Source organism: Mirounga angustirostris, unplaced genomic scaffold (assembly GCF_029215605.1).
Source record: "Mirounga angustirostris isolate CCGP_5_RB_7025 unplaced genomic scaffold, mMirAng1.0.hap1 SCAF_4, whole genome shotgun sequence".
In the NCBI taxonomy this organism is placed as follows: Eukaryota; Metazoa; Chordata; class Mammalia; order Carnivora; family Phocidae; genus Mirounga; species Mirounga angustirostris.
The window spans coordinates 189,504,560-189,530,947 of record NW_026991712.1 but is presented as its reverse complement, the minus strand read 5'-3'; the positions used below and the strand labels follow the sequence as shown (position 1 = coordinate 189,530,947).

Genomic DNA, 26,388 nt, shown 5'->3' with positions numbered 1-26,388 from the left:
GGACTCAGGACAAAGCGAAAACGACCAGCAACATGGATTTACTGGACAACTGCAGATTCTTTCCTAGCAAGGTAAAGCCCATTGCTTTATTCAGGTTATTTGTACATTCCAGCAAGTTTGGGAAGCAGAGGGGAAGGGACCACAATGAAAGCCACAAATGCATGGGGGAAATGTACCATAAACCGTTGTTTACTTTTCTGGGTAAAGAAAAAAAAAAAAAAACCTTTACAATCAACATCCCACTCGTAAGTAAAAGCGGGAGGGAGAAAACGTGATTGTTTTGAATCTGGCATCTGTGTGTCCTTGCATTTCCTATGCAGTTTATTGGGTACCACTGCCGTGGCCGGCAGAATACCTAAAAGTAAAGACAAATATCAGGAAGGAAAAAGTATTAACAAAAGGAAGCTCAAAAAGACGGCTTCAGGAGGGTGGGTGGCGCCCCGGGCGCCAGGCCAGGTGGGTCAGTAGAAGCAGACCGTGTGCAGGAAGGCTCTGCCGCTCTTCTCCTCGAACTCCTGGAGCAGCTCATCGATCTCGTTCTCCATGTCCTCTGTGTGCTGAATCTGGGGAGAGCACACAGGCCACCCTGAGCCCCGGCCCCAACCCCGCCCCCAGCAAAAGCGAGGGCAACACCTGATGAGCTTGTGCTGTCCTCCGCTCTGCAGACTCATTCCCACCCACCCCAGGCCGGGGCCTGAGGACAGAGGGTTGGGGGCGATCCCACCAGGGAAGGGAGGCAGGGAGCCTGCAGCCGGGCCTGCCCTCGGACGCCCCCTGTACATGAACTATGGAAGCTCACGGCCCCCCACTCTGCCAAGGTGCAGTCACTTGCTCAAAGGCACCCAGTGACGAAGCCAGCCCAGGCTCTGCAGTGCAGCTGAACATCTGTGGCCTCCATCCTAGTGCTGCCCCTAGCATAACCCCCACGTTGTGAGACCCACAGATGTGTGCAGATGTGGCGGGACGTCCCCTGGTGGAGAACCACTGCCCTAAAGGAGGAGGTGCGGCCAGCGGCCAGCTCAAGGCTGATTCAGGGCTGGTATGGGGTGGACCATGGCTGAGGCTATTCACTGGCCTGAGTCTTGGCCTGTAAGCAGTGCCACTCCGAAGTGAAGAGCAGCCCCTCTGTAACTCGCTTGTCAAGGTGACCCAAATGGAAGTCACATGTGCAACTTCTGGGACTTGTGTTCCTCTTCAGCCCATTCTCCTGCATAATGGCCAGAACATGGGCACAAGTGCTGGAGCTTCAGCAGCCATGCTGGGCCATGAGGCATCTTGGGAACAGGAGCTGTGCTGGATGCAACGAGAGAGGAGGACCTGGGCCCCTCCCGTGGCAAACCAGTCCAGGCCTGCCTGTCTCTGGACTTCTTGGTTAAGCCACGTTTCACTCATTTTTCTGTCACTCAGAGTCACCTGACTTAAATGCAGATCTCACGGGCAGAACCTATAGGACAAGGCATATGGGTCTCTCCTTGGATAGGTCCTTTTGCCAGGCCTAAGAGGAAATGTTTTTGCTCTGAGCATAGCTGCATAGTAGCTGCAAAGCCCCTACGGTTTTCCACACAAGGCAGGATGCCCAGGGCCACTCGGGGAAGGCCAAGGACCGACAGGTCCTGAGGGTGCAGAAGAGGACATGACAGCATCCACAGAGCTCTGGGGGCCCCTGGGCTCTGCTAGACCTGACTGGGATTTTGGCAGAAGCCCTTGGTGGGCACACGGCCAGACACTGAGCAGGACACTGCACTTCCGTCACCCGAAGAAAAAGCACAGAAGTTCTTAAATCAAAGCCACGTGGTCGATGGGTGCCCTGTGCTGATCTGGGTTTGAACATCTGAAATTACCCCAACATGAACACGAACTAAACTGCGGGACAGCCCCTCTCCTGGTAAAACCTGTGTGTCAGGAGGAGATGGTCCTGGTCATCCCTCCGGCAGAGACTGCTCCCGGGGACCCCAGGGCAGGCACACCTGGGCCCCTGGGCCAGAGCAGGCGTGCGGCAGCAACGGGGGCGGGGCACTCACACACTGACACAGCTCGCAGATGAGGAACGCCCCCAGGGTGGCCTCTTCGTGGTTGTCCTGGATGTCCACATTGATCACGTGCACTGGCTGGCAGGTCTCCTGCTCCCTGGAATTCAGATCTAACGGGACCAGGACGACACGGCAGTCAGAGGCCATGGAACCAGGGCACCTGCTCCCTGGCCCCGGGGCGGTCAACCAGGCCGAGCACTCCCAAGCCCGGTGTGATTCAAGGACACCTGGTGATCATCAGCCTCAACGTGCCGACCAGCTGGTCTCACTCACCAACAGCCAGGCTGCCTGGAGTAGAGCATCCGACAGCATTTTCACTCACCAAGTACCAGGCCCCTGGTTCCTTCGTTTCACACATGCTCTTCATGCACCCCAAAGACCCTAAAACCTGCACTATGTGCTCAGCCAACACACAGGTGGTTCTGCATGGATGAACATGACCAGCCAAAGGCTACAATCTCCCACCCCCACCTCCATCCTCAGGTGGGCCCTACAGGCTGGGGGCCTCCTCTCTACGGCCTTGACCACCTTCCCCAGCCCTGGAAGCAGCTGCACGTCCTGCCCAGGGAGGCCACTGAGGCCATGACGGGCGAAGTGGCCCAGGCACTCCGGGCACACTCGGTCTGCAGCCTTACCTTCCACCACCTGATCGTACACTCTCTCTTCACAGGTGAGGATCAGATCAAACAGGTCTCTGCAGTTCTGGAACCTTTCTGGCCGCGGCTTGATCCTCTTATTTCTGTCCAACATATGTAAGATGCCATTCTGCGTATAGCTAAGTGCTAGAGTCAAGGAACTTTAGAAAGACTTTTCTCAAACCCAGGAGCGCCTAAACCCCCGCCCAGCTCAGCGCCTTGAGCAAATACCAGCACAGCCCTCCCCAGCAGGTGCATCGAAGCAACGGAAGGGTTGAGGCAGTTCTGGGGAGTGGGCCGTGCCCGCCCCCTGGGTCCTGCAGAAGACAAGCCCGTGGGGAAGGCGCTTGCCTTAAGCCCTGCAGACTGGCCCTGACCAGCATCTCTACACACGCTCACCTCAGCCTGCCAGGCTGGCCACAGCCTTCACACCAACCCCTTTCCAGAAAGCAGAGACCTGATATCTGCAACCTTCGCTCTCCTTTCTTCAACCTGCTGCTTTGACTCCTCCTGCAGCAACTCGGTGACCATTCACACTGAGCACAAGCTCTTCAGCAAAGACAAAGCCAGTCTCCCCAAATCTGCTCAGTTACAGCAGTACCAGAAAAATCTGGAAACCACCAAGAAAGGGAACTTCAGCAGCAAGAAGAGGGTGCAGGGGGCAGAAGCCCCAGGTTAACTGAAAACAGAGAGTGAGGGAGGCCCAGAGCCTAGAGGGCCCAGAGTCCCGCGGGGCTGAGGGGACACGCACAGCAGAGGTGTGCGGCCTACCCCCACCCAACCCCAGTGGCCCGGTCTATACTCAGGGCCCCAGGGGTAGGGTTCATCGCCCTCAAAGAGACTGGGACAAAGGCCCTAAAGACGGGGCCATGGTCTCTAAAGGTCGTTCCTGACAGCTGGGGATAAGCACCTCATTAATTCTGTTTAAAGAGACATAGACTAGCTGACTGAGGATTTCTGAGTGATACATTTAATGGCTTTCCCAGATGTTAAGTTACAACAATTTGCTTAAGCTCCTATTATTCAAAATACATTTCCTGCCTTTCTAGAGAACTTCCAGAATGTATTCAAGCGGTCTACAGAAGAGTTCTAAGTTGAAAAGACATGTGACTGTTAGCCGGGAGGTGCTTTTCCATCTGGTCATTTTTTAGCCAAGCGTCCCACCCATGATGCATGTCCCTGGGCTGGGCCCGCTGCCGGCCCACCCCCTCCCGCCCCCACCCCCCTGCCCCACTCTGCGCCCACCCGGGGCGGCTGTGAGCCCACACGCAGGCCAAGCAGCACTCGGCCCTTCACGCGCTTGGCGTCCGAGTCCAGTGTGAAGACACGGCTCGGAACAGGCCCCTGTGTGAACAGGGAGGACAGAGGCGGCCGAAGCAGTCAGGAGGGCCCTTGGTCCCGCTGCCCGAACTCCGCCGGCAGGACGAAGACTGCCGAGCTCCAGCGCGTCCCGGGAGACAGACCGCCACCCAGGGGCATGCGGCTTGCAGCTCGCCTCTGGCTCCCAGGCCCCGCCCTTGAGGAGGGATGGGGCCACTAGGCGCTCGCAGCAGTGCCCCTAGGGCCCCGCCAAACTGCCCCTCCTTTACTTAAGCCTCAGTGATTTATATAGAAGAAGAACAAACGAAAGAAAAAGTGCCTAGTTCAGGGATCAAACCCCAACCCTCAGCAGTGGATGAGGAAAGTAGCAACAGTAGCCCATTTGGACTGTCTTCTGGCAAACAACAGTGATGCAAGGCCCGGGCTGGGCCAGGTGGAAGTGGACAAGCTAGGAGCCCTTGGAGATGAACCCACAAACCCACCGGCCGCTCCAGAGCCCCCCTGGAAACCACGCGAGGACAGGAACAGGATGTGACAGCCACCAGAGTGCAGCGAGATACCCCAGCACACACAGGCCTGGACCAGCCACCAGCCTGGCTGCCCGTGTTGAGTGAGCGGCCAGCCAACTCCCAAAGGCAGGACGGCGCCGCCAGGGACGGCAGGGCAGGAGGCCAGAGTCTCACCAGCAGGTCACACCCTCCTGAGAAACGAGCTCCCTTGACCGGACTAGGAAACTGGGTTCCTAGGTGGGTGGGGGCATAGGATGTGGCATGCGGGCGCCCCCTCTCCCCAGCACCCTGACCAAAAGTGCCCTGGGGTGGATCGGGGGGAGGCTCCTAGTGAAGCTTCAGCCTCCACATGAACCTGAGATACCTCCTGAAGGCCGAGGAGATGGGGATGAAGCCACAGGTACGCATTCTGGCTCTTGTGCAATGCAGACCTCTGGGTGAGGCCCCCCACCCCCGCCCCGCTGAGCAACGTGGTCTGAGGCCGAGGAGCCACCATGCTCTCCTAGCCCCTGGCCTTCAGAAGGCACGTGTCTTCATGCTCTCACCTGCAACAGGTGAAGGAGCACGTGAGTCCGTCCGTCCAACCACCCCCTCCCACAGCTGCGAGGCCGGCACAGATCTGGGGGCACCTGGAGGGTGGGAGGGCCCAGGGAGAGACCTGGTGCTCTGTGTCCCACCACAGGGAGCACAGAAAGGATCCTCTTGAAACACTCGGGGGTCTTAACCATCCAACGAACAATTCAGACCTTGTCAGAGTGCCACTGCCCCACAGGCCCCAAGTGTTCCCACTCTGCAACCAGGGGAAGCCAGAAGCTTCACCCTGGGGGGCCCCTGGGCTCCCCTTACACCCACCATAGGGGTTAACATGCTCATGGCGGCAGGGTCAGGCCCTGGCTGGACCAAACTGATTTTCGCCCAGTAAAAGCAAGCCTATTTCAGAGATGCTGAGCGAACAGCCCCGAGGACACACCGGTGGGGTATCACCACCTGCTGTCCCAAACGCTGCCATGCCTAATTCAGGTCTTTCCACTTTCTGGCCTTGGATGTGAACCCAAATCCTATGTAGTTGAGGATTCCCAAGAGTGGGCCACACCTAGAGAACCTGTTCATCTTTTTGAATCCTATAATCTAGTTTTACTTCCGATTTTAGGCTTGATCAAATGGAAACATAAGACATGGAACAAGAATTCTTATGTGGGGACCCAAGTCCCCTCTGGGGAAAGATCCTCAAAGGCAGCTCAGCTCAGAAGTGCCCAAGCGCCAGCCACCTGCCCTGCTGGCTGGGCCACCGGGGCCACTCCAGACACAGCTGTGGGCGTGGGTGACGCTGAGAGGGTTGCCGCTGTGCTGAACCCAGGCCCATGGCCCCGAGACGGACGACAGCCAGCTGTGCCCCAGGGGTGTGTGGAGCTTCTGAAAGCCCCCCAAAGGCTCGAGGACAGAATACAGCATCCAGGTCAGCAGGGCCATGCTCCCGGGAAGCCCAGGGCAATCTCCCAATCCCAAACCCACGACGAGGGAAAACTCCCTGGCCCAAGAAATTAGAACCCTCAGTCAGGAGCCTGCCCTTCTCTCTTCTCTTCTCTGCTGGCCTCAAGAATCCACCGGGACCCCTTCCTGCCCCCGAGGCTTCCCTCTGGAGTGTGCAACACGTGAGAAGGGGGGGAGGCGTCCAGGGAACCCCCTACATGCAGCTGGAGTCTTTTAGGCACCTGCTGCCCTGCAGGTACCCGGTGGAAGGGCAGCCCCTCAACGGGGAACTGGGTCTTCCCACCCATCACAGGAACAATTAGTGTTTAGTTCAGATCTCAGGATCATGTAGTTGCAACATTTCTGCCTTCACTTCAAATCAGCACCAACTGAGGTGTGAATGGGGCGGGCCTGCGGCCCCGCGAGCTCCAGCATTCAGTGGACACACGGGTGGCTGCCCCCCCGACCCCCGGCCCACACAGCGCGGCCAGGACGGTCCGCTCAGGGCCACAGCGTGAAGCGGTGCCCGGCCCCACACGCCCAGGGCCGGACGCTGTGTGGGCCGTGTCACCGAGAATCTGTTGGAACAAAACCTCCCGGGCTTCGTCGAAGGCCTCTTTAAAAACACAACCCCAAGAACCACAGGCAGTGGCAGTCACACGCCTGCCTCCTCGCGGACCTTCCAGGATCATTTCACGTTAGTCAAATGGCCACGTCCCCAAAGCGAACAGTGAGGAACACAATGGACCCTGCAGACACACGAGCTCGGCACCTCCCGGAGAACACAGCCCCCGGGAGCCCGCCAGGAGATGTCAACATCACCATTTTTAGGCACAAATGTTACTCAGGTGAAAAAATAAAGAACATTAGGAAAGCAAGCCTCTGGGTTTGCACATTCAGGGTGTGGGGATCTGAGGCCTCCCGGGGCCACCAACCTGCCACGTGGCGATGCGAGTGCTCTAAGTGGGGACCCAGGCCTGGGAGGCGAGGCCCGCGGGCAGCAGGGACCAACAGCAGGCACACCGAGGCAGAGGCGCCCACGACCGCACACAGAATCGCAGTGGCGGCGAAGTCCCTTTTGCTGGGCTAACATTGGCAGAGAACGTGTTGGGACGAAGGCCTCTGCGTTTGCGATCACGCTGTGCACGTGCCTGTGGCAGCAGCCCCAGTCGCAGCATCGTCCAGGGCGGCCCCCAGCCTCACTGGGGACCGTTCCAGTTCTGAGGAGGGGGCAGCTCTCGTCTCATCTGAGTGATTGGCTCGGGGCGCGCAGAAAGATGCTGCCTGATCTGCCTAAGCTGGCACTTTGCAAGCTGTGCTGCTTGGAACAGATGCTTCTGGGAGGTGCCGGCTGCCCCGCGTGGACAGACTGCCCCCCACGCAGCACAGCAGTTTCTGCTCCCCTCCGGCTGATCTGCACCAAGCATCGGCGACTGTGGAGGGGAGGGTTAAGCCATCCCATTTCTTCAAAGGAAACGCCCCCCTTTGAACGGGGTCTCAAAGTACTGGCCGGACAATTCTTCGATCCTTCGTGCCGGCAGCCACCTGCTCCAAAACCTGGAGATGGGGATAGCGGGGTCAAAGTTCAGGACCTCGCCTGAGGCTCGTCCAGCTTTAGAGAGAGAGAGGGTCTCACTCCTGGCCGCTGTAAGTCGGCAGATGTGAGCAGATGACAAGGGTCCACCGTAATGCACGGTCCAGCAAGGCTGAGTTTAAGTAAGTTATAGGAGACTTTTAAATAACAGAAGTAGTAGATGACCACCTGTCCAGATAGGGTAAAACACTGTATTCACTTAAATTTGAATGGTCGCCAAAAAAACTTTTTAAAATAACATGGCTGAATAAATAAATTACAGTGGGAAAAATACTTTGTGCGTGTGTGTGTTTTTAAAGCAGGCTCTACGCCCACCATGGAGATCAAAGTCTCAACCCGGAGATCAAGAGTCACAGCTCCACCAACGGAGCTGGCTGGGCAACCCCCCCTTAGTCTCTGTTTCACAGACACGCGCACCTATCCCCAGCTGTTTAATTTTATAAAAATTTTAACCTCAAAACAAAAAGCTGAGCCTGAAGATGAAGACTTTTAGTGAACACGTACTTTTTGAAACTTTCTGAAAAAAAGTTTTAAAATTATGAATTTAGTCTGCAATACCATGTCTTTTCTACATAAATGGTTTGAGACTGGACTAAGTCCCAACCAAGCCCCCCGTGGGGAGGAAGGCTGAGTCCAGCAGCAGGGGATGGCGGCCACCGCGGGGATAACGCGCGCGGAGCTCTGCCGGCGGAAGGCAGCAGCCTGCGGGCTGGGAACAGTCTGCAGCAACCCAGACGTCCAACATTACTGCAACCGAGTACAAGGGAAAAGTAAGACCCTCTTCCTCACTGAAATTCTAGTTACTTAAGTGATTTAAAGAAAAATAGTTGTCTTACCACAAAATTTAAGAAGCTTAAAAAAGGGGAAAAAAAAAAAGGTAAGCCAAAAGCCGGAACAGGACACAGTAACTAAACAAAGCCCAGGGTGGTCACTGAGCTGAAACGGTCCCCGCCTGACCCCGCCCCTGCTCAGCTGCGACACCGTCCAAACAACGCATTTGGCACAACAAACCTGTCTACCTCGGAGGGAGGATGAGGAGTCCATCCAAGGGGCCAATGGTCACCGTAAACCAACCCACCTGCCCCCAGCGGACTCCTCATGGGGACCAGCAGGGGAGGCCAGAGCCACAGGCCTCTGGGGACAGCGGGAACAGCCAGTAGGGAGAACATCCGTGGCCGAGGATGAGCGGACGGCGAGGGTCACCATCAGCAGAAATCCAAGCTGAGCAGAGGCCATGGAGAGAGAAGGGCGTCACTGAGCATCTCCCGCTACCTGGGATGCACCCAGAACTGCGTGAAACAGGGCCTGGCAGGGGCTTTTCCTTATAAAGACCTCAAAATCTTACTCTTGGGGGTAATGGTGATGCCCGGTGTGCCCTGAGTGGGGCTGGGACAGGGACGGCTGCTGTCCCGGAAGAGGCCCATCGTCCAGGCGCAGAACGTGTGGCTCAGACCTGCTCTGGGGCCAGGGCAGCAACCAGGCCCACCCCGACGAAGGTGCCGATGACAGTTCTTTCCCACTCTTCACGATGTGTGTCCTCCAAGGCACTCTGACGAGGCTCCTTGTTTTAGAGGTCACACACCCACTGGGAGCCCCTTCTGGACAGAGGGCTGAGGGCATCTGCTGGCGACACAGTGTGGGCAGGACGACGCCCTGATGTGGTGCCTACACTCTACACTCCCAAATGCAGTCGTCTGTACCAAGGGGGACGCAGCTGGAGCAGCGTCTCCACCGGGGCTCCCTCAGTGGGCACTCGGCCCCCGAGGCTGGTGGAAAAGCCGTGCCTGTCGCTGGAAGGACCACTGGGACCCAGACCCACACCTCCTGCTCGGCCTGGCATCTCCCTGGAGCCCTCCCACTCAACCCCCTGCACGTCCTCCCGCTCAAGGCCTGGCCAGGCCCCCCGGCCCTGGGAAGAGCATGCACTCCCACATGCCCACCGAGCCCACCCCCATCAGAGCTCACGGCAGCTGACCTGATTTCCACCATCCAGCGCTGGCTACGTGCCACAGGCCGCGCCAGCCCGAGTTTAGATTCAGGGGCGAAAGGCCAAAGGAGACCACACATGTAGAAGCATGCCAAGTGCTACCAAGCAGAGGGCAAGGAGGAAAGGCCCAAGTAAAGGGGGACACGCGGGAACCCGGGCCACCCCTGACCTGTATGGATACAGGAGACACCCCTCAGCCCGTTTTCAGGGCAAAGCACTAAAGAGTATGGAAGGAAGAGATTTCTTACGGCTGCTCTTAAGCTGGCAAACTGTAGGACAGGAGTGGCACACGGTGGCCTCACCACAGCCCGCAGGTCTGGTCTCCACAGGCCTCACAGGGACCCACTGCACCCAGCACCTCTGACTGTCCCCCTTCCTCCCTGTCCTGAGAGGAAGAAGACAGCTGGAGAGGCAGAGCCCAGTGCTTCCGGGAGGGGGCAGGTTTGGGGCCACCCCGGGGCTGTTGCAGGTCTTCACAACAATACAAACACAGCCCACCAGCCACCAGAGGGAGGACTGGTTGGCGGTAGGTGGGAGCCTCAGACAGAGCCCTTGGCGCACTGAGGGAGAGTGGGAAAGGCAAAGAGCAAACAGCTTTGAGCCTGGCATCTTCTGAAAGGGCTGTGGGGACAGCTGGAATCCCAGAACCACACTCTGAGAACCACTAAATAAAAAGCTTTTGAGCTAGGACTTCCTTCTAGTAAGAAATAAATTCATTTTGGAAATCCAAGCAGTTTTTGCAAAGCACATGGGTTGCACAAACGAGAACCTGGGAACCCCTGGAGGAAATTTCAAAGTCAGCTCCCGAGCCACAGGAACCCATCCTAGCGGCTGCCCCACCATGAGGCTCGGCGGCCAGGAGTCCTGGCTGGTCTACAGTGTCCTCCTCCCACCACCTGTGAGGTTATCAGACAATGTGAAACCACAGGTGTGATCTACTTCACATAACCCACTTTCAACACGCCTGGTGTCAGCATCTCACCTACCGTGGGCTGGGAAGACCAGGTCCGTTCCCTGCCCTGGGCAAGCTCTGGAAGCCGTGGGCGAGGTCAGCGTGGCTCTGTTACGCCCAGACGCGCAAGTGACCCCTGGCAGCTACCCAGCCGTCTCTGTTCAACATCTGGCATCTCCCCAGATGAGACATGATGGCGGCTCTTCTGCCTCCTCTGGAGTATCTTAAGGCCGTGATTTATATTTTTAAAACACGAGTGCTTTCCTAAAACCTGAAAGCTTAAATATCAGCAAAACTAGAAGAGAGTTTCTCTAGAGATCAGTGTTTGGCTTAGGAACATGCTCATTTGTTAAACAGATGAACACTGTTTTCAAAAACTACTTAAAAACGTAGCTGCCAACCAGCGTGAAACAAGATAGGATCCGATGATACGGCGGAAGCGAAGACAGCGCCCGACACCTCAAGGGCGGCGAGCCGTCTGGGGGCAGGTTAACAAAGCACGGGCTTGAGCTGCAGGAACCGTTCCCACGACAGGCCCAGCAGGAGAAGGCACGCTGAGCTTCAAACAAGAGCCCGGGGAGACCCCAACAAAAGGAAAAGGCCAGTGGCCCTACTGCAGAACAACAGGGATCAGGAGGCTGTGGGGATCTACAATCTTAGAAATCATCTTTATTTTCAGCTTTTACCCCAAAGCATGAAAAAGTGCACCGTGAAGAACCGGGTATACATACAGCGGACCCTTGAACAACACCGGGGTGAGGGGCGCCCCCTGCAGACGAAAATCCAAGTATGACTGACTCTCCAAAAACCTGACAGCCCACTGTTGACCAGAAACCTCACTGATAACATCAACAGCGCACGAAGACAGTTTACAGACATCACATACTCTATTCTTAGAATAAAGTAATATGGAGAAAAAATGTTAAGGAAATCATGAGAAAAGACATTTCCAGGGCTGTGCTGGATCATCAAGAGAACTGCCCATCCGTGGCCCTGTGCAGGGCACACCTGTGTCGCTCGGGGTCACCTGCACACATACAGTAGCCCAAGGCCTAAAAGACAGCACAGCCAGAGGATGAAAATGAGTATGTGGTTTAAAAAAGGCTAAATCCCTAAGGTGAGTACAAAAGATGGGAGAACAATTAGGAAAGTGTGCTGGATACAGGCTCCCAAGTGTCTCCTAATTGCGCCGACAAAGTCAGGATCCCAGAAAGTGCTCGTTCTACTTGTGTTTCCAATCAAGAGTTTAAGGAGCAACTGGTCTCTCGTATTAAAAATCCCACTATTATTTAAAGATATAGTTACTTGCTTTTTAAGATAAGTGATTTTGTAGTTCCCAAAGCGATGATCTACTGAAAGCTCTGAGATGGGCTCCCCATCACACCTCATGCAGAACCCCCCCCCCCCGCCTCCGGGGCCCAGTGATCCTGTGCGTGAGGCCCCAGCCGGGCCCTTCATACATGGAGAAGGAACAATGTTCTCGTTCCGGCGAGGGTCCTCCAGGCAGGCTGAGGGTTCAGCTGCAGACTCCGCTCCCTCAGTGAGGGTAGCCCAGGGCAGCTCCAGCCTGGTGCACGGCTCCGGAAGGAAAAGGAGAAAAACTCCAGAAGTCTACCCTGGGAGCTGTGCTGAAGCCCACAGGGCAAAACACCAAGTTTAAGGCTGCTCTGTATTCAAAATAACTCCAAGGCAAAGGAAGACAAAAAGGTTAAGAGAAAAAAGATTACATTTAAAAATAGCTTGATCCTCGCCACCACATGGGTGAGCCTCAAAAACATGCTGGGGGGAGCCCACTCCAGAAGACACCACACGCTGCAGGGCTCCGTGTGTAGGAAACATGTGGGAGAGGCACACCCAGAGACAGAAGGTAGACCGGGGTTGCTGGGGGCAGGGGGTCTTCATGGGGGGGGAGGGGGAATGGGGTGACGGGCATGAAGGGGGGCACGTGATGGAATGAGCATGGGGTGTGGTCTACAACTGACGAATCACTGAACTCTACCTCTGAAACTAATGATACACTGTGTTAATTAACTGAATTTAAGTAAGATTTAAAAATGTGCTAGAATCTGCCGTGGCAATGGCTGCACAGCCCCGTGAGACACACTGGCGCCCACGGACTGCACTTCACCCGCTACGTGGACTCTCTCCCAACACCGCTCTTCTGTATAAAACCCACGGCACCCCTGGCTAGAGAGAAACCGGACGTTTCCGGTGGCCTGCGCAGGGTCAGGCCAACTTGGATTCCCTGTACTACAGTAGATAATCCCCACAGGGAACTGGTAACCAGCCCAGTCTAGCTTCACTAATTAGTTTAGGGTTAGTTTGACAAGGTTTCTAACCCAACTCGCGTCCCTGGCCTCCTCGGTCTCCCAGGGGCAGGTCCTCCTGCAGGGACCGCAGGCCAGCGCTTGCCGAGGCCCACCCTGCTCACAGAAAACCACAGGGAAAACCACCTACAAAGAGCCAAACAGTTTCAGAAATAAGGTGCTTTCACACAAATAGGACCACTGGCCAAAACGTACTGAGAGCTTAATAACGTCAGGGCCCCACACTCAGCCTCAGGAGCGCTGTGCACGCACACACGGGGAGCCCAACGCCTGCCACCAGGCCACTCCGCCTCACCTCCCGGCCTCCACAGAAGCCCCAGTATTCTAGGTTACAGACCTGGCTTCTAGTGCTTCTCTGCTTCTTGTCTCAGATGCCAATGCAGAAGCGACCAAAACACCAGGGCACCCCCCACAGCCATCGCTAGTCAGGTATTCCCCTCCCGTGTCCTCGGGGCACCTCCCAAGCCAGGTGTCGACTCCCAACACACAGCCCATCCTCCTCCACCGCCTCCTTCCCTCTGTTCCCCTCAGGCGTGAAAGACCTGTGCCCCCGCCCCCAGAGTCCTGCCAGTGTGCACACCGACCCAGCTGGAGCAGATGCCCCTTCTTCACTGGCCCAGGGCTGTACTCGGCACCCTTCCTAGAGGACAAAATCCCACCCAAGTGAAGTCAACAAACCGACAAAGGTGTCTCTCTCCCAGAGCCTCATGAGGGGTAATCAAAAGGGGAGGTCCGTGAAGGCGACCTTCCTACGCAGGGTCTCAGGAGGCAAATACTGCTGGTGACAGTGGGAACAGCCATGTCCCCCAACCACCACACCTTCCCCACGATGTGTGGCCGTCTCCTGGACTAGATGCTCCGTGGGGAGACCGTGCATCTGTACGAGGTCAGCCCACAAAGGAGATTCTGAATTCTGAGCATATATATGGTCTCTGCTCCTTCATTCAGAACTGCTAAGACACGCACATCAACCCTTCTACTCCAAATCCCTCTTGTTCCAGTCTTAAAAAGTGGTTAAGTGCTGCCCACTCCTAGAAACAGAAAGATCACGGTCAGCTCCAATGTCAGAAGGCCTCATTTGTAATAACTAAGGTAGTATGATGAGTGCGTTATCATCTGTTGTTTCTCTCGTTGAGTACGAGTTTAAAAATGAATGGTGCTAGCTGAAGAATCTTCAAAAACAGACACAGTCTCGAGATAAGCTTAAAGACACATGAAGAGTTCGTAGCAAGTTAGAAAAACCTGGGGTTAAGGTCACAGGTTTCTCCAGGATAAGGGGCTAGTGGTCAACACTTCCCTGCAAGGCTTAAGGGCGGCTCTCAACACAAAGGAGAATTTCAGGGAGAGCAGCCTTTCCGAGATGCTGCCTCTAGCGGAGCCAGAGCCCGGCCCTCCCTCTTGGCCCAAGGACGTGAGCCGTGCATGGCCCTGCGATACAAAGACCAGCGCACAGCTCACCAGAAATACGCAGGCTCTGCGGCTTCTGGGAAAGGGGGGCACCCAGGACTTCCCAGGACGACCTCGGGGATGCCGCACCGCAAGTCCTGGACTCCCGCCTCCCACAGACAGCCCCACATGCCCCACTACGGCACTTCGGCCTCAACGCCCCGACAGCTCTCTAATTGTAGGAGAGAGAGGAGAGCACCGGGGCCATATGGAGTGACTGTCGGGGTCCAGTTTTACACTTTGCTAGAATGACCTTTGGGGCCACACTCCCCACTAAGTAATCTATAGATTTACAGAAAACACGTGTAGTTTATTAAAAATTGCAAAAGCACCAACATGAGGACAGGGTTTTCTCTCTGGTGTTTATACTCCTCTCACTCGGCGTATGTTTGGGCTCCGTCCTGAGAACCAGAAGTCCCTCACTGTAACAAGGAGACCCAGAAGTCCCAAAGCAGCATGGGCGATCATGAAGCGCCCCAAGCAAAGGCCAGGCAACAATGATCTGAGCCACTGTACGGCCTGATGCCACGTTCATAACACTTGTTTAAAAAATACCTTTCTGGGGGCGCCTGGATGGCTCAGACGGTTAAGCGTCCGACTCTTGGTTTGAGCTCAGGTTGTGATCTCAGGGTCGTGAGACTGAGCCCCACGGTGGGCTCTGTGCCCAGCGCAGAGTCTGCTTGGGATTCCCTCTCCTTCTCCCCCTGCACCTCCCGCTTGGGCACACGCTCTCTCTCTCTCAAAATGAAGAATAATAAAAAAATACCTTTCTTTCACATGAGTCTTAAGTAGCAGATCCAGTCTGTTTTGCCTCTTCCTGAAATGAAGTTCTCTCAAATTATGTGCTTCTAACATGCTTCCTTTGGTAGCAAACATGGCAGAGATGTGTGAGGCAGCCTGCCTACGTGTGCCTTCGCACACCTACCTGCGGAGGGCGGAGGGTGGAGGGGAGCAGCGGGCAGCCCTGCAGTGCGAAAAGCAACTCCACCCTGTGGTTTCTGCCTTCCTCACCTACGCTGCCCTGTTGAAGCTACGCCGGAACCCGCCCTCACCTTGTCAACACAGGCTCCACGTCTGCACCTGCGTGCCCTACACGTCCACCTCCGCGTCACGTGTGCCGGGACTCAGCACACCACGCAGAGGCAGCCGCTAAGCACGTGTCACAGGCACCCCTGAACTGGAGGGCAGAGTGACACACACGTCAGATGACACCTCCAGAGACAAGCATGTGGGGTTTCTGAAAGGGCGACCCACTGGGATACAGTTCTTTGTCCTTCCTAAGGAGATCATTGTACATCTGATCATATGTAGTTTTGAAATCATAAACATTTGGCTTGTCGGGCGCTGGTCCTGGGAGCTTCACGTGAGTTCCTGTTCCAAAGGACCGGACACTGAATCCCCGTTTGCTGAAAGACAAAGAAGCAGAGAAGAAAAAATCACAGTTGGATTAAGACACAAAATTCTAAAACCAAGGAATGTGAAATGGAAAGTAGACAAAACGAGTCACTGTTGATACTACGGACATGTTTTTAAATTCTTAACTTTAAGCATTTTCGTCACAAATTTTTAAAAATCCTATAGCATACTGGGGCGTCTGGGTGACTCGGTTGAGCGTCCGACTCTTGGTTTCAGCTCAGGTCATGGTCTTGGGGTCGTGGGATCCAGCCCTGTGTCAGGCTCTGCGCTCAGCGGGGAGTTTGCTTGAGATTCTCTCCCTCTGCCCTCCCCCCATTCACGTGTGTGCACGTGTGCTCTAATAATAAATAAATCTTTAGAAAAAATCCTGTAACATATTACACAAAAACTGGATGAAACCAGTCGAGACAGAAGACAAAGGGCCTGCTAACGCATTACAAGGTGGCGTGTGAGCACCACAGCTGTTCACTGCATCCCTCCAGAACCTCTCTGACCCTCAGAGGCCCCACAGACATGCAGAGTTAGGCAAGATTTCCTCTGGAACACACCTGACCACTGCCCTGACCTCTGCAGAGGGTTCAGGTTCACAGGACCGCCTAGTGTGTGACTTCTACAAAACTCCCACAGACGTGACAGCCCGCGCCACCACAGGGAGCATGCGCCACGCGTCCAGTCCCGACTTCCTGTGAGCCGGAGCTTGCCGGGAAACCAGAACTGAGAGCCCAGGGGCATCGGGCCCACGGGGGCACCCCCACAGCCTCTTACATGGTCACGTCGGCCACAAGGCTCCAGAACAAGCAGCTCCCAAGCTGCTGTGCAGACTCTTGTAACCTGGAGTCCAAGGGGAGAGAAGGGACCAAATGTGTCTCCTGACAAACCCGGGGAGTGTGCATGAAGTGCGGCCCGTGAGTGACAACTTGCACTGTAACAAATGTCATCTGAAAACAAACCTCACAGACATAAGGGCCTATGGTGCCCTGTCACCACGGATAACCTCTCTCGGGTCGGCTGCAGTCCCGTGCCAAAGTTAGTCTGGCGTAGAACGTGCAAGCTTCCAAACTCAGAGTCAATAAAATTTTTAAGCGTTAAAAGCGTCTGAAAAAGACCAGCCTTCTCATCACAGCTCTCTATCTGTAAACCATGTTAACTTCTGCATCTGAAGGAACTTCCCGGGCGGCAGGACTCGCGGAGAACACACGTTTCCACTGGTGCCTCCATCCTTCTCACAGGCCCATCTGGCTCTGAAATCCCCGTGATAACAGTCTCAAGCTTTTCTAGGTTTTGACTATGTCTGGAGATATTTTTGGTTTTCACAACAGAGAGGTGCTCCTGGCATCCAGAGGCCAGGGAGGCTGCTAAACCACAGCCCTCCAATCTAAAATGTCAACAGCGACAACGTGGAGAACACCCTGACATAGAGAATGAAATGAATAAACCCCACAGAGGGGAAAAGGTATGGGCCTAAAAGTCACAGGGAAGGAAACAGCTTCATCTCACTCATCGTAAGAGATGCACCCTATAAAGGTCAAAGTCTGCTTATGGGTTAGCACTCTCCCACTGCCTCATCAGCGCCACACGGTAAGGACATCGTCCCTTCGGCTCACTGCTCTGTCCCCAGCACCCAGAGCAGCACACAGCAGGCACATAAGTATCGGGCAAACGGCAAATGAGTAACAATTATACACGGGAGGGAAACCTCACTCGGAGGACTCGCGAGCCTCTGGAGAAGGCACCAACATCCAGCAAGTGGAAACCGCTGTCCCCTCCACTCTGCAAGTCCATCCTACGGGACACGTGCAGACACATCTGCAAACGGCCCCACCGAAGGACACTTCCTGCAGCCCCGAATGTAACCAAAGACAAGAGCCAACCTGCGTGTCCCTCCACCCAGCAGGGTCCTGTTGCCAATGTGAAGAAGGTGAGGGGTGCCACACACACCACAAATCTGCAATTATTCACAGGAAAAGTGAAGAGTGGAAACACGTCCAGCTCTAGCAGCACAGAGGCCCGGGAGGCGCCGCGTCCCCGGAGGAGGAGAAGCCCCCACACCTGGCACCTACACGAAGTACCGAGTAAGCACACACCGGAACAGTAATCTTCAAGAGCATTCTTGTCGGGGCGCCTGGGTGGCTCAGTTGGTTAAGCGACTGCCTTCGGCTCAGATCATGATCCTGGAGTCCCGGGATCGAGTCCCGCATCGGGCTCCCTGCTCAGCAGGGAGTCTGCTTCTCCCTCTGACCCTCCTCCCTCTCATGCTCTCTGTCTCTCATTCTCTCTCTCAAATAAATAAATAAATAAAATCTTAAAAAAAAAAAAAAAGAGCATTCTTGTCACGTTTCATTTCAACACCTCACCCAAGTCCTCTGAGGCTGGTAAGAGCTGAGTCACGTGCCTGCGTCGCTAAAGTCCAAGCTGTGCAAGCTGGCCCCAGAACATCACTCGTGACAAAGAGCACAGCTAACAGCAGATTTCTGGTTAGCAAACCAAGGCCCACGTATACCTGAACCGTTGAAACAACCCTCAAGATAACCAATGTTTCTGACACTCGATCACATGCGCTCCTGAGACTAACCCTGGGTCGGCAGCATGACCCTCCTCGAAGCCTGCCAGCCCTCAAGTCTCCTTTGAGTTCCCTGTGTGACTCAGGGAAAAGCAAGGAGCCCAGAAGCGGCACAAGTATCCTGGGCGCTGGTAAGCCAACTCCACCGACTATTTCACCTGCGTCCAGGGCTGGTGTACTTCGAGGGCACTGGGCCAGTCGCACACCCAATACCCGTATGTCAAGGCACTGCCTCTCCAGCAGGCGGGGGAAAGGAGGGACGTGTGCTATGAAGCCACAGAGCCCACAGAAATAAGACCCCCAAGGATGGGACTAAAGCTTCAAAAACTAAAAACCACCACCCCTTCCACTGGTGGCAGGTTTACCATTCCATTTTGATTCAACAATGTTTCCTAGAGCTTACTATGTGCTGGGGATACAACAGTGATCCAAACAGACCCAACTCCCTCTTCTTCGACAGTTGGGGGGGGGGGGCGACAAAGTAGGTAAAGCGTCCGGTACACAGGACAGTGAGAGGACAGTGATGGAAAAAGCCACAGGGCAGGAGCAGACGGGGTCCTGGGGGAGTGGGAAATAGGAGACAGGGCACCTCAGAGTGCTTCACAGCACACACCCCGTGATGCAGAGACCCTGGACAGGGCCCTGGGTGTTTCAGGTTGGGGTAGGGCAGACAGGCCACCTGAAACCTACCCACAGGGCTCCTGGGAGGCTCCAGATGGAGAGCCCCTGGTGCAGGGACTCACATCCCCCATCCTGCTGGGGCAGCCCGAGTCTGAATCTCCTGGACGATGCCACCTGGCAGGCCCACCTATCTCTTCTACACATCTTCTGTCACAGTAGGTTGAGGCTTGCATTAGGTGTCCAAGTGGAAGATTCTCCACTTTAGTCTGTTCATATCCGTAAAAGTAGATCATCCCAAAGATAATCTAGCCCAACATTCCACCTGGCTGATCTTTAACAAGGCTTCCGAGGGGGTGACTGCTGGATCTCCAAAGGGACAGGGGCGACTCTGAATGAAGTCAGCTGACCCCCGACATTAGAAACAGTCTAGGGGCCTCTCACCGCCCACCCCAATTTTCTGAAATGGCAGTCAAGTATATTTAAAAACAAAATGAAGTGCAGTTTGTTCTTCCCCCAAAAGAATGTTCCCAAGTGGGGGCACCTGGGTGGCTCAGTCGTTAAGCGTCTGCCTTCGGCTCAGGTCATGACCCCAGGGTCCTGGGATCGAGCCCCGCATCGGGCTTCCTGCTCGTGGGAAGCCTGCTTCTCCCTCTCCCACTCCCCCAGCTTGTGTTCCTTCTCTCGCTGTGTCTGTCTCTAAAAAATATTTAAAAAAAAAAAAAAAAAGAATGTTCCCAAGTGGCAAAAAGGCTAATTAGCAACAGCAGCGCCGTTTCTTCAAAACTGATGCAACTGACAGAGCAGCCCAACCTGCAGCGTGACAACTGTCTTACATAAAAGCACCACTGCCATAAAAACATTCCTGACAACCTAGAGGCCTCGTCTCAAGGGCCAACTATTTTGTATGTTTAACTAAGCTTCCAGACAAAATGTTTATCAAATGTCTTTACAAGTACCAACAACCCTATCATAAAGAACCTATCACAGAAAATGTCAAATTTTGGGAAAGAGAATTGTTTCCATTGTTATCCCAATGGCTAACGGTAAAATGATGACGTTCAAATGAACATCAAAAAGGATCATAAGCAAACATCCAAGTTAACAGCATGGGTTACGTTATGTTTTCTGTTTCCCATAATGCGATGATTAATCAATTTCAAGCATTTTTTTTTTTTTTTTGGCCAAGACTGAAATCCTAGACCTCCAGCCAAACTGCAGAAAGCACACAGTGACTCTAAGTAGGGCGCGATGCACTCGCAATCCCAGGTCACCTTCCCTACAGGCACATCACTCGCTGCTGCTACGTGACGACCTCACACTTACAGAACACAAACCAACCGCTCACAAGCCATCGCACTCGGGGGCCTACCCACAACGTCACTGTACCACAGCCAGAAGACCGCAAGATGAATTCTTCTGAAATGTGAGTGCGCCAGTAAACTTCACATCATCACCTGCTAAACATGGGCTGTAGACACATCTCAGTACATATTTTCTAGGGTTTACACCTTATTCTTATCCTCCTACAAGGTCAACAACAAAACTGAGCAGCCAAGCATGAGATCATTGTGTCAAGCTTGTGACAAGTGTGCCTTTATGTTTAGCCCCCCCCAGTCAGCACCCCGGCTTAGACATCTCTCCCTCCACAGCTGCTTTTCCTCAACCTCGGCTTCTTGCTGGCCACCTTGCTTTGCTGGTTGCTGTCAGCCTGTCCAGTGTCCCCCCTCTACCCAGGGCCGGCACAGCAGGCCCTCAAGATCTGGTACTTAGGATGGTCCAGCGACAAACGACCACCAACGTGCTGCTTTCCTGCTCCAACCCTAAGTGGATGTGTTACTAACAGGTGTGAAACTGCTGAACAATCTTCCCTGCTCTAGGCTCCACCTGTTCTCATCTGTAAAAGACTGGAGATGCAGCAAAGAATGTTTTAGCTGTTGGTGCTGTTACCCTGGTCTACCCAGTTTTGAATCCATGTTTGCACAAAAACTGACCCCCCTCCACCCATCCTCCTCACTTTAGTTCTGCCTCCTGAAGATAAAAAACAACGCAGTCCCTTAAAACCTAGGAAGGCAAATGTGTTCCTCTGTAGGCGCCTCTTCTGCATTCTCTGCCATTCTTAAAGTCATGATTTCTAATCCTTTCACCTTCTTAAATGGTTCCCAGTTTCCTTTCTTCAAGGATACCTAGAACCAAAATATCAAAAGGTGCAGGCAGAGAGGCTTCAGGGCATAACTGACTATCCCTCCCTAGTAAAGGACAAGAGACTTCCGGAAATGGGTCCAAGACCAGGGCATTAGGTTCGGCACTATGACTGGGCATACTCCTACAGCACAACCAGAAGCAGCCTGAGACTTGGTCCCATCTGAGAGAGGACATCCAATCTTGCCGCAAACACAGTGTGGCTGGGAGCCCACATGCTCTGGTCATGATTTGAGAGCCCTATCCCAAATTGGAGAACCATGGGACCTTAAGCTGATTGTTGCCCTCCCCTCACCCTAGCCCCTTCTTCAGCCCATGCTTTTCCCATCTGGAGTCTCAGCTGTTACTCATCATAACCAGAGCCCTTTATGTCCAAATCCTTACTGTCACTCACAAGCAAGGGCTGCCTGTTCTGGGTACTGTCTTCTCACCTGTGTTAAGTGTGGATGAAATCAAATGGCATTTAGAAAGCACCTGACAGAGAGCAGCTCAAGAGACTGACTCTCAACCTGGTTTCCTCATTTGCAGCCTCTGCTCATGTTCCCCAAATCACACTGCCTTAGGACTGAAAAGAGACTTGAAAACTCAGTTCAGCAATATGCAGAAGTCTGTCTTTAAAATTTGTTTTGAATGGCTACAATCAGAGAACTTCCAAAAATCAACATGCCCTTAACATCTAGATCATTCTGAATAAAAAATAATTGGCTCCAAAGGGAAATCTCAATCTACAGTGTACAAATAACAGAAGCCTGTGTGGAAAACACTCCTAAAAAACCTAAAGAGCTCCCAGGGCTGGTATTTGAAACAATTTAGTCTCAAAAGATCAAAAATGATCACCCCAGGGAACATTATGACTAAAAACGCCAACATTTATTACCATTTGTATTTGACTTGTCAGAAAATAGTCAAAGCTGATTTTCAATAGGGCAAAAATAAAAAAGGTTTCATTAACAAAACTACGCCCCAGGGGCGCCTGGGTGGCTCAGTTGGTTGGGCGACTGCCTTAGGCTCAGGTCGTGGTCCTGGAGTCTTGGGATCGAGTCCCGCATCGGGCTCCCTGCTCGGCGGGGAGTCTGCTTCTCCCTCTGATCCTCCCCCCTCTCATGTTCTCTCTGTCTCATTTTCTCTCTCAAATAAATAAATAAAATCTTTTAAAAAAATAAAAATAAAAAATAAAACTACCCCCCTGTGCAGGTTCAATTAACTGCATTCCTTTTGATATTTGTCTTCCTGTGTTTCACAAACATCCTCTGTAAGGCCCTGACGGTCATAAGGTCTCAGGTAGTACCAAAACCACCATATCAAGTTCCTAAAGATGCTTTTAAATGCTGTAAATAATCCAAATAGAGATAAAGCCACAAATAATTGTCAAAAGTGAAAATGACATGAGAACCTGTTCCATCTCAATAGCTATTTCAAAACTAAAGGAGGGTGAGATCCTCTTTTGCCCTAGCAGCGTGAAAAAATGAAAATAATGCTCAGACTGAGAAAACAGGAATTCTATAAATAGGTACTTTTCTGGAAGGCAGTCTGGCAAAATATATGAAAATGTAAAATATGCCTACCTTTTGACTCAGCAATTCTACCCCTAGGAATTCATCCAAGGAAACCATCAGAAAACTGTGCAAAAATATTTATATGGCACAAGGATGTTGACATTTTAAGAGTGAAAGATAAAAAACAGCCAAAATGTCTACTAGGCTGGGGTTGGCTACAAAATTAATTGCTGCACAGAATTCCTCTGGATTACTGTATCCTGATTTTGTAACCGCTGCCATTACTCAATACGAATAAATGTATTCAAATTCAATACGTCAAAATAAGAACTAAAATCTAACACTATGTGAAGAGAAATTACCAAACATTTTAATGTCCCTTCAGTTTAGGTACACACAGGACACACCCAGAAGGTGCCACGCCGGTCCTGTGAGGAACGGTCGTCGCCTCATTCTTCAACGTATTCTGTTTACAGAGAGATCTTTTTATAAACAAACACTATTTTCTAACAAAGGAAAACATCCCCCAGGTATAGGTATTTTAGCAATTGAAGACTTATGTCTACATTAATGTCACATTCACGATGTCAATAATACAGGCTACCCTAAACTTACCTCTTTTGCCTTCGTTCTGAGTCTTTTTGACTAAATCTGAAACACAGTAAAATGGGTACAAGCACACCTAAGCACTTCGACTTGCCGATTATTTGGAGGGGTTCCTCTGTGCCCCCATTTCCAAAGGAGACCCAGTGCTGTGCCGGCTACCGCTGCTGTGAGCCACACAAGGACATGTCGCCTGTAGTGCCCTCTCAGGGAAGTATCAGATGGGCAAGTTTCGGAACTGGCTTCACTGCAAAGCTGCTTCAAGTCAGAAACATTCTCTTTTGTCAGATTTCATCTCAACTCCGTTATGTCAGCCCGCCAGCCAGAACCAGCAGGAGGAGGCCGTCTCCAGATCACTGTCCTAACTGAGGATGTTAAACCGCATTTTCCTTGAGTAACTTTCCGGGAGTGTTAACCTTACGTTCTTTTCCTTACGTTTACTGGACTTTAAGTGACTGTAAACTTAATACTAGCACATTCCTCGTTTTAAAACAAGTTTGCGATTTTAAAGGTTTCCGTTTAAAAACAACCTTCACACTGAATCGTTAGGTTCAAAGCATCCCATCCTAACAAAAAATGGCATTAACTGAATACCGTGGGCAGCGTGGGGGTAGGTTAGGAAAAATCAGACTCCTAACTAACTAGCAGATCCTGGAACCCGGACACTTCTACCTTCGTTAAAAAAAGGAGAAGGGGGGGATGCCTGGGTGGCTCAGTCGTTAAGCGTCTGCCTTCGGCTCAGGTCATGATCTCGGGGTCCTGGGATTGAGGCCCGCTGTTGGCCTCCATGTTCAGCACAGGGTCTGCTTGTCCCTCTGCTCGTGCTCTCTCTCTCTCTCAAATAAGTAAAATCTTAATGGGGTGCCTGGGTGGCTCAGTCGGTTAAGCGTCTGCCTTCGGCTCAGGTCATGATCCCAGGGTCCTGGGATCGAGCCCCGCGTCGGGCTCCCTGCTCCGCGGGGAGCCTGTTTCTCCCTCTGCCTCTCTCTCTCATGAATAAATAAATAAAATCTTTTAAAAAAAAAAAAGGAGAAGGGGCAGGAAATCCTGGGTTTTCCGAGTTACTGAGCAGAGTTCAAGTTGGAATGTGGTACCGAAGAGGAGCGGCGCCGTCGTCCTTTATGCCATGGGGAAACCTCGGCAAGAGAGGCAGTTTCGGCTCCGCTTTCCCGTCAGAGCTGACCTGTCTACCCAACTTCAACTGTGGCGCAAGCAGTCAATTCCACATTTTGCGAAGTGATTTTGAACGAGAAAACTTACCAAGCGGGGATAAACTTTTATTAAAAACACACAACGCCAGGGTCACAGAAAGACGTCAGGACTGACATACGAACCACAAGGGCAAACCGAACTCACGCGTAGTCCGGAAGCCGGCGGCTGGAGGCTTTGGGGAGGAGGGCGTTTTTCTGCTCACGATTCCGTGTAGACAGGGACAAACACACAATCCACGGAGTTAACAACATCGGCCGTTCCGGTGTTTGGGGGCTTTTGGCTTTTTTAAGACCTGCCTTACCCCGAGGTTACGGAGTGCGGGTTTTCCAGCAGCCCGGAGACCGTCGTCGGACACGACCGCCTCGGGGACTCCTACCCCGGCCCCGGCACTCGGGGCCCCGGGTGGAAATGCCTCGGAAGGTCCGCTGTTTTCGGACGCACAGACATGCCAGCAAAGCGGAGGCAAACCCACCACGCCTTTGGGTTTATCGAGAGTTCTGAGCGACCGGGAACCGCCGGGCTCAAAACCTCAACTTTCCCGCGACGCTGAGAAACATGTGGGGCGCCCCGCGGACGAGCGAGCCTAGTGGACTCCGCGCTGCGCTCGGCCCCGGAACCAGCGAGCCCAGCGCCGGCGGCCGCCTCGCCCCGCCCCGCCCCGCCTGCCCGGCCGCCGGCATCGGGCCTAAGGGAGCGGGGAGCGGGACGGCCGCCCAACACGGGCCCGGGCCGGGAAGCGCGGCCGGGCAGGACCGGGGGGAGGGCGCGGAGGGACGGCCGGCCGGCCGGCGTCCGACAGGGCGCGCCGGGCCAGGGCGGAGGCCCCAACTACCTGAGGATGTTGTGCGCCTCCATGCTCCGGTTCTGGTTGCTCGAGCACACCACCGCCACCCGCAGCGGCGACGACGGCATAGCGGCGGCCTCACCGACCGCGACGCAGCCGCTCCGGAACCCCCACCCAGCGGCGGCGCTTCCGCGCGAGCAATATGGCGGCCGCGGCGCCCGGAAGTCAGGACGCCCAGGCGGCGGCGGCGGCGACGTAGAGCGTCAGGACGCGAGGCGCAGGCGTGCACGCGGCGTCCTGGCGGCCTACCCGCGCCGGCGCACAGCGCCGGGCCACGGGAGGAGGCGGGAGGGAGGCCCCGCCCCCGGGCGCCGAGTCCCCAGTGCGCGCGCTGCTGCTCCGGGCGGGTGCGGCCGCCGCCCGAGCGCTTCTCGGGGGCCTCCCTCGGCCCGGAGCCCCGCGGTGGCATTACGTCACGGAACCCTGCCGCCGTCGCTGGGAGTGACGCGAAGGCGTCGCGCCGTCGCCCGTGACGCCTGGGCTGTGCGGCCGTCGTGCACCAGAGGGACGCGCTGGGCGCCGCGCCCGCCGGGTCGGGAGCCGGGGCCGCCCGGGTGGCGCCGGGCTTCCGCTCCTGCGGCCCGGGCGTCTCGCCCCCCGAGGCCCCCTCTCCGCCCGCTCTCGGCCAGGCCCCGCGCCTCGTCTGCGACAGCCTCACCCGCCTCGCGTCCCCAGGCTCGCCCAAACGTCAGCGCCTCGCCCTCCTCAAAACCCTGCGAAGTTGAACGTTCAGGCGAAGCCGTGGAGGCTGTTGGAGAGAGAAGCGAAGGACCCCCCGGTGGGAGAGCAAGCGGACGAGGGCGTCGGGTTGCTCTGGAGGCACGGGGGCGCGAGGTGAAGCGTCGTGCTGTGACCGCCAGCGAGCGAGCGCACCCGGCTTCGCGCTCCAGCCACGCCCAGCCGCCGCGGGGCGGCTGAGTGGGCAGTGGGTTGCTGTTTCCTAGGGGAGCGCGACAGAGGGGGACGGGAGGCCCCACCGGGGGCTCAGAGCCGAGTACATGAGAAATCGGGACGCGAGAGGATGGCGTCAGTGGAAAGGCGGGCTCGGAGACCGCACTGCGGTGGGAGAAGGCGGCGGCGCCGAGGACGTGGAGGCGGCTGCTCCGGGCTAGGCGTGCCGATGGGCGCGAGGGCGGAGCAGCTCGCTGCGGGAGGACGTGCGAAGCG

The 26,388-nt window shown here is 54.6% G+C and overlaps 1 protein-coding gene and 1 long non-coding RNA gene across 3 annotated transcripts; both read right to left on the bottom strand.

The window, feature by feature from the left end:
• Positions 1-56: 56 nt before the first annotated feature.
• SSU72 (SSU72 homolog, RNA polymerase II CTD phosphatase) lies at positions 57-25,469 on the bottom strand. 2 transcript variants are annotated; one of them, XM_045898917.3, is made up of 5 exons: positions 25,210-25,469; positions 15,533-15,676; positions 2,666-2,805; positions 2,022-2,140; positions 57-563 (listed from the first exon to the last, which is right to left on the bottom strand). In XM_045898917.3, the coding sequence occupies exons 1-5, from the start codon at positions 25,287-25,289 to the stop codon at positions 462-464; spliced, it is 585 nt and encodes a 194-aa protein (XP_045754873.1). In that variant the 5' UTR covers positions 25,290-25,469; the 3' UTR covers positions 57-461. The 2 variants fall into 2 exon arrangements, with proteins under 2 accessions (XP_045754873.1, XP_064446188.1); XM_064590118.1 differs by lacking the exon at positions 25,210-25,469 and adding an exon at positions 24,522-25,108.
• LOC135364235 (uncharacterized) lies at positions 3,065-15,526 on the bottom strand. The gene is made up of 2 exons (XR_010411147.1): positions 15,037-15,526; positions 3,065-7,521 (listed from the first exon to the last, which is right to left on the bottom strand). It is a non-coding gene; the product is annotated as an uncharacterized LOC135364235 (long non-coding RNA).
• Positions 25,470-26,388: the final 919 nt, after the last annotated feature.

Bases quoted from the DNA above. Each gene is read 5' to 3' on its own strand.
- SSU72 (XM_064590118.1), bottom strand. From the start codon at position 24,628: ATGTTGTTAACTCCGTGGATTGTGTGTTTGTCCCTGTCTACACGGAAT. The intron at 15,677-24,521 runs GTGAGTTCGGTT...TTTGTCTTTCAG, and splicing joins CGCCGGCTTCCGGACTACGC to CAAACGGGGATTCAGTGTCC. The intron at 2,806-15,532 runs GTATCCCAGTGG...TCTAGCACTTAG, and splicing joins CTTAGGAAGGACAAAGAACT to CTATACGCAGAATGGCATCT.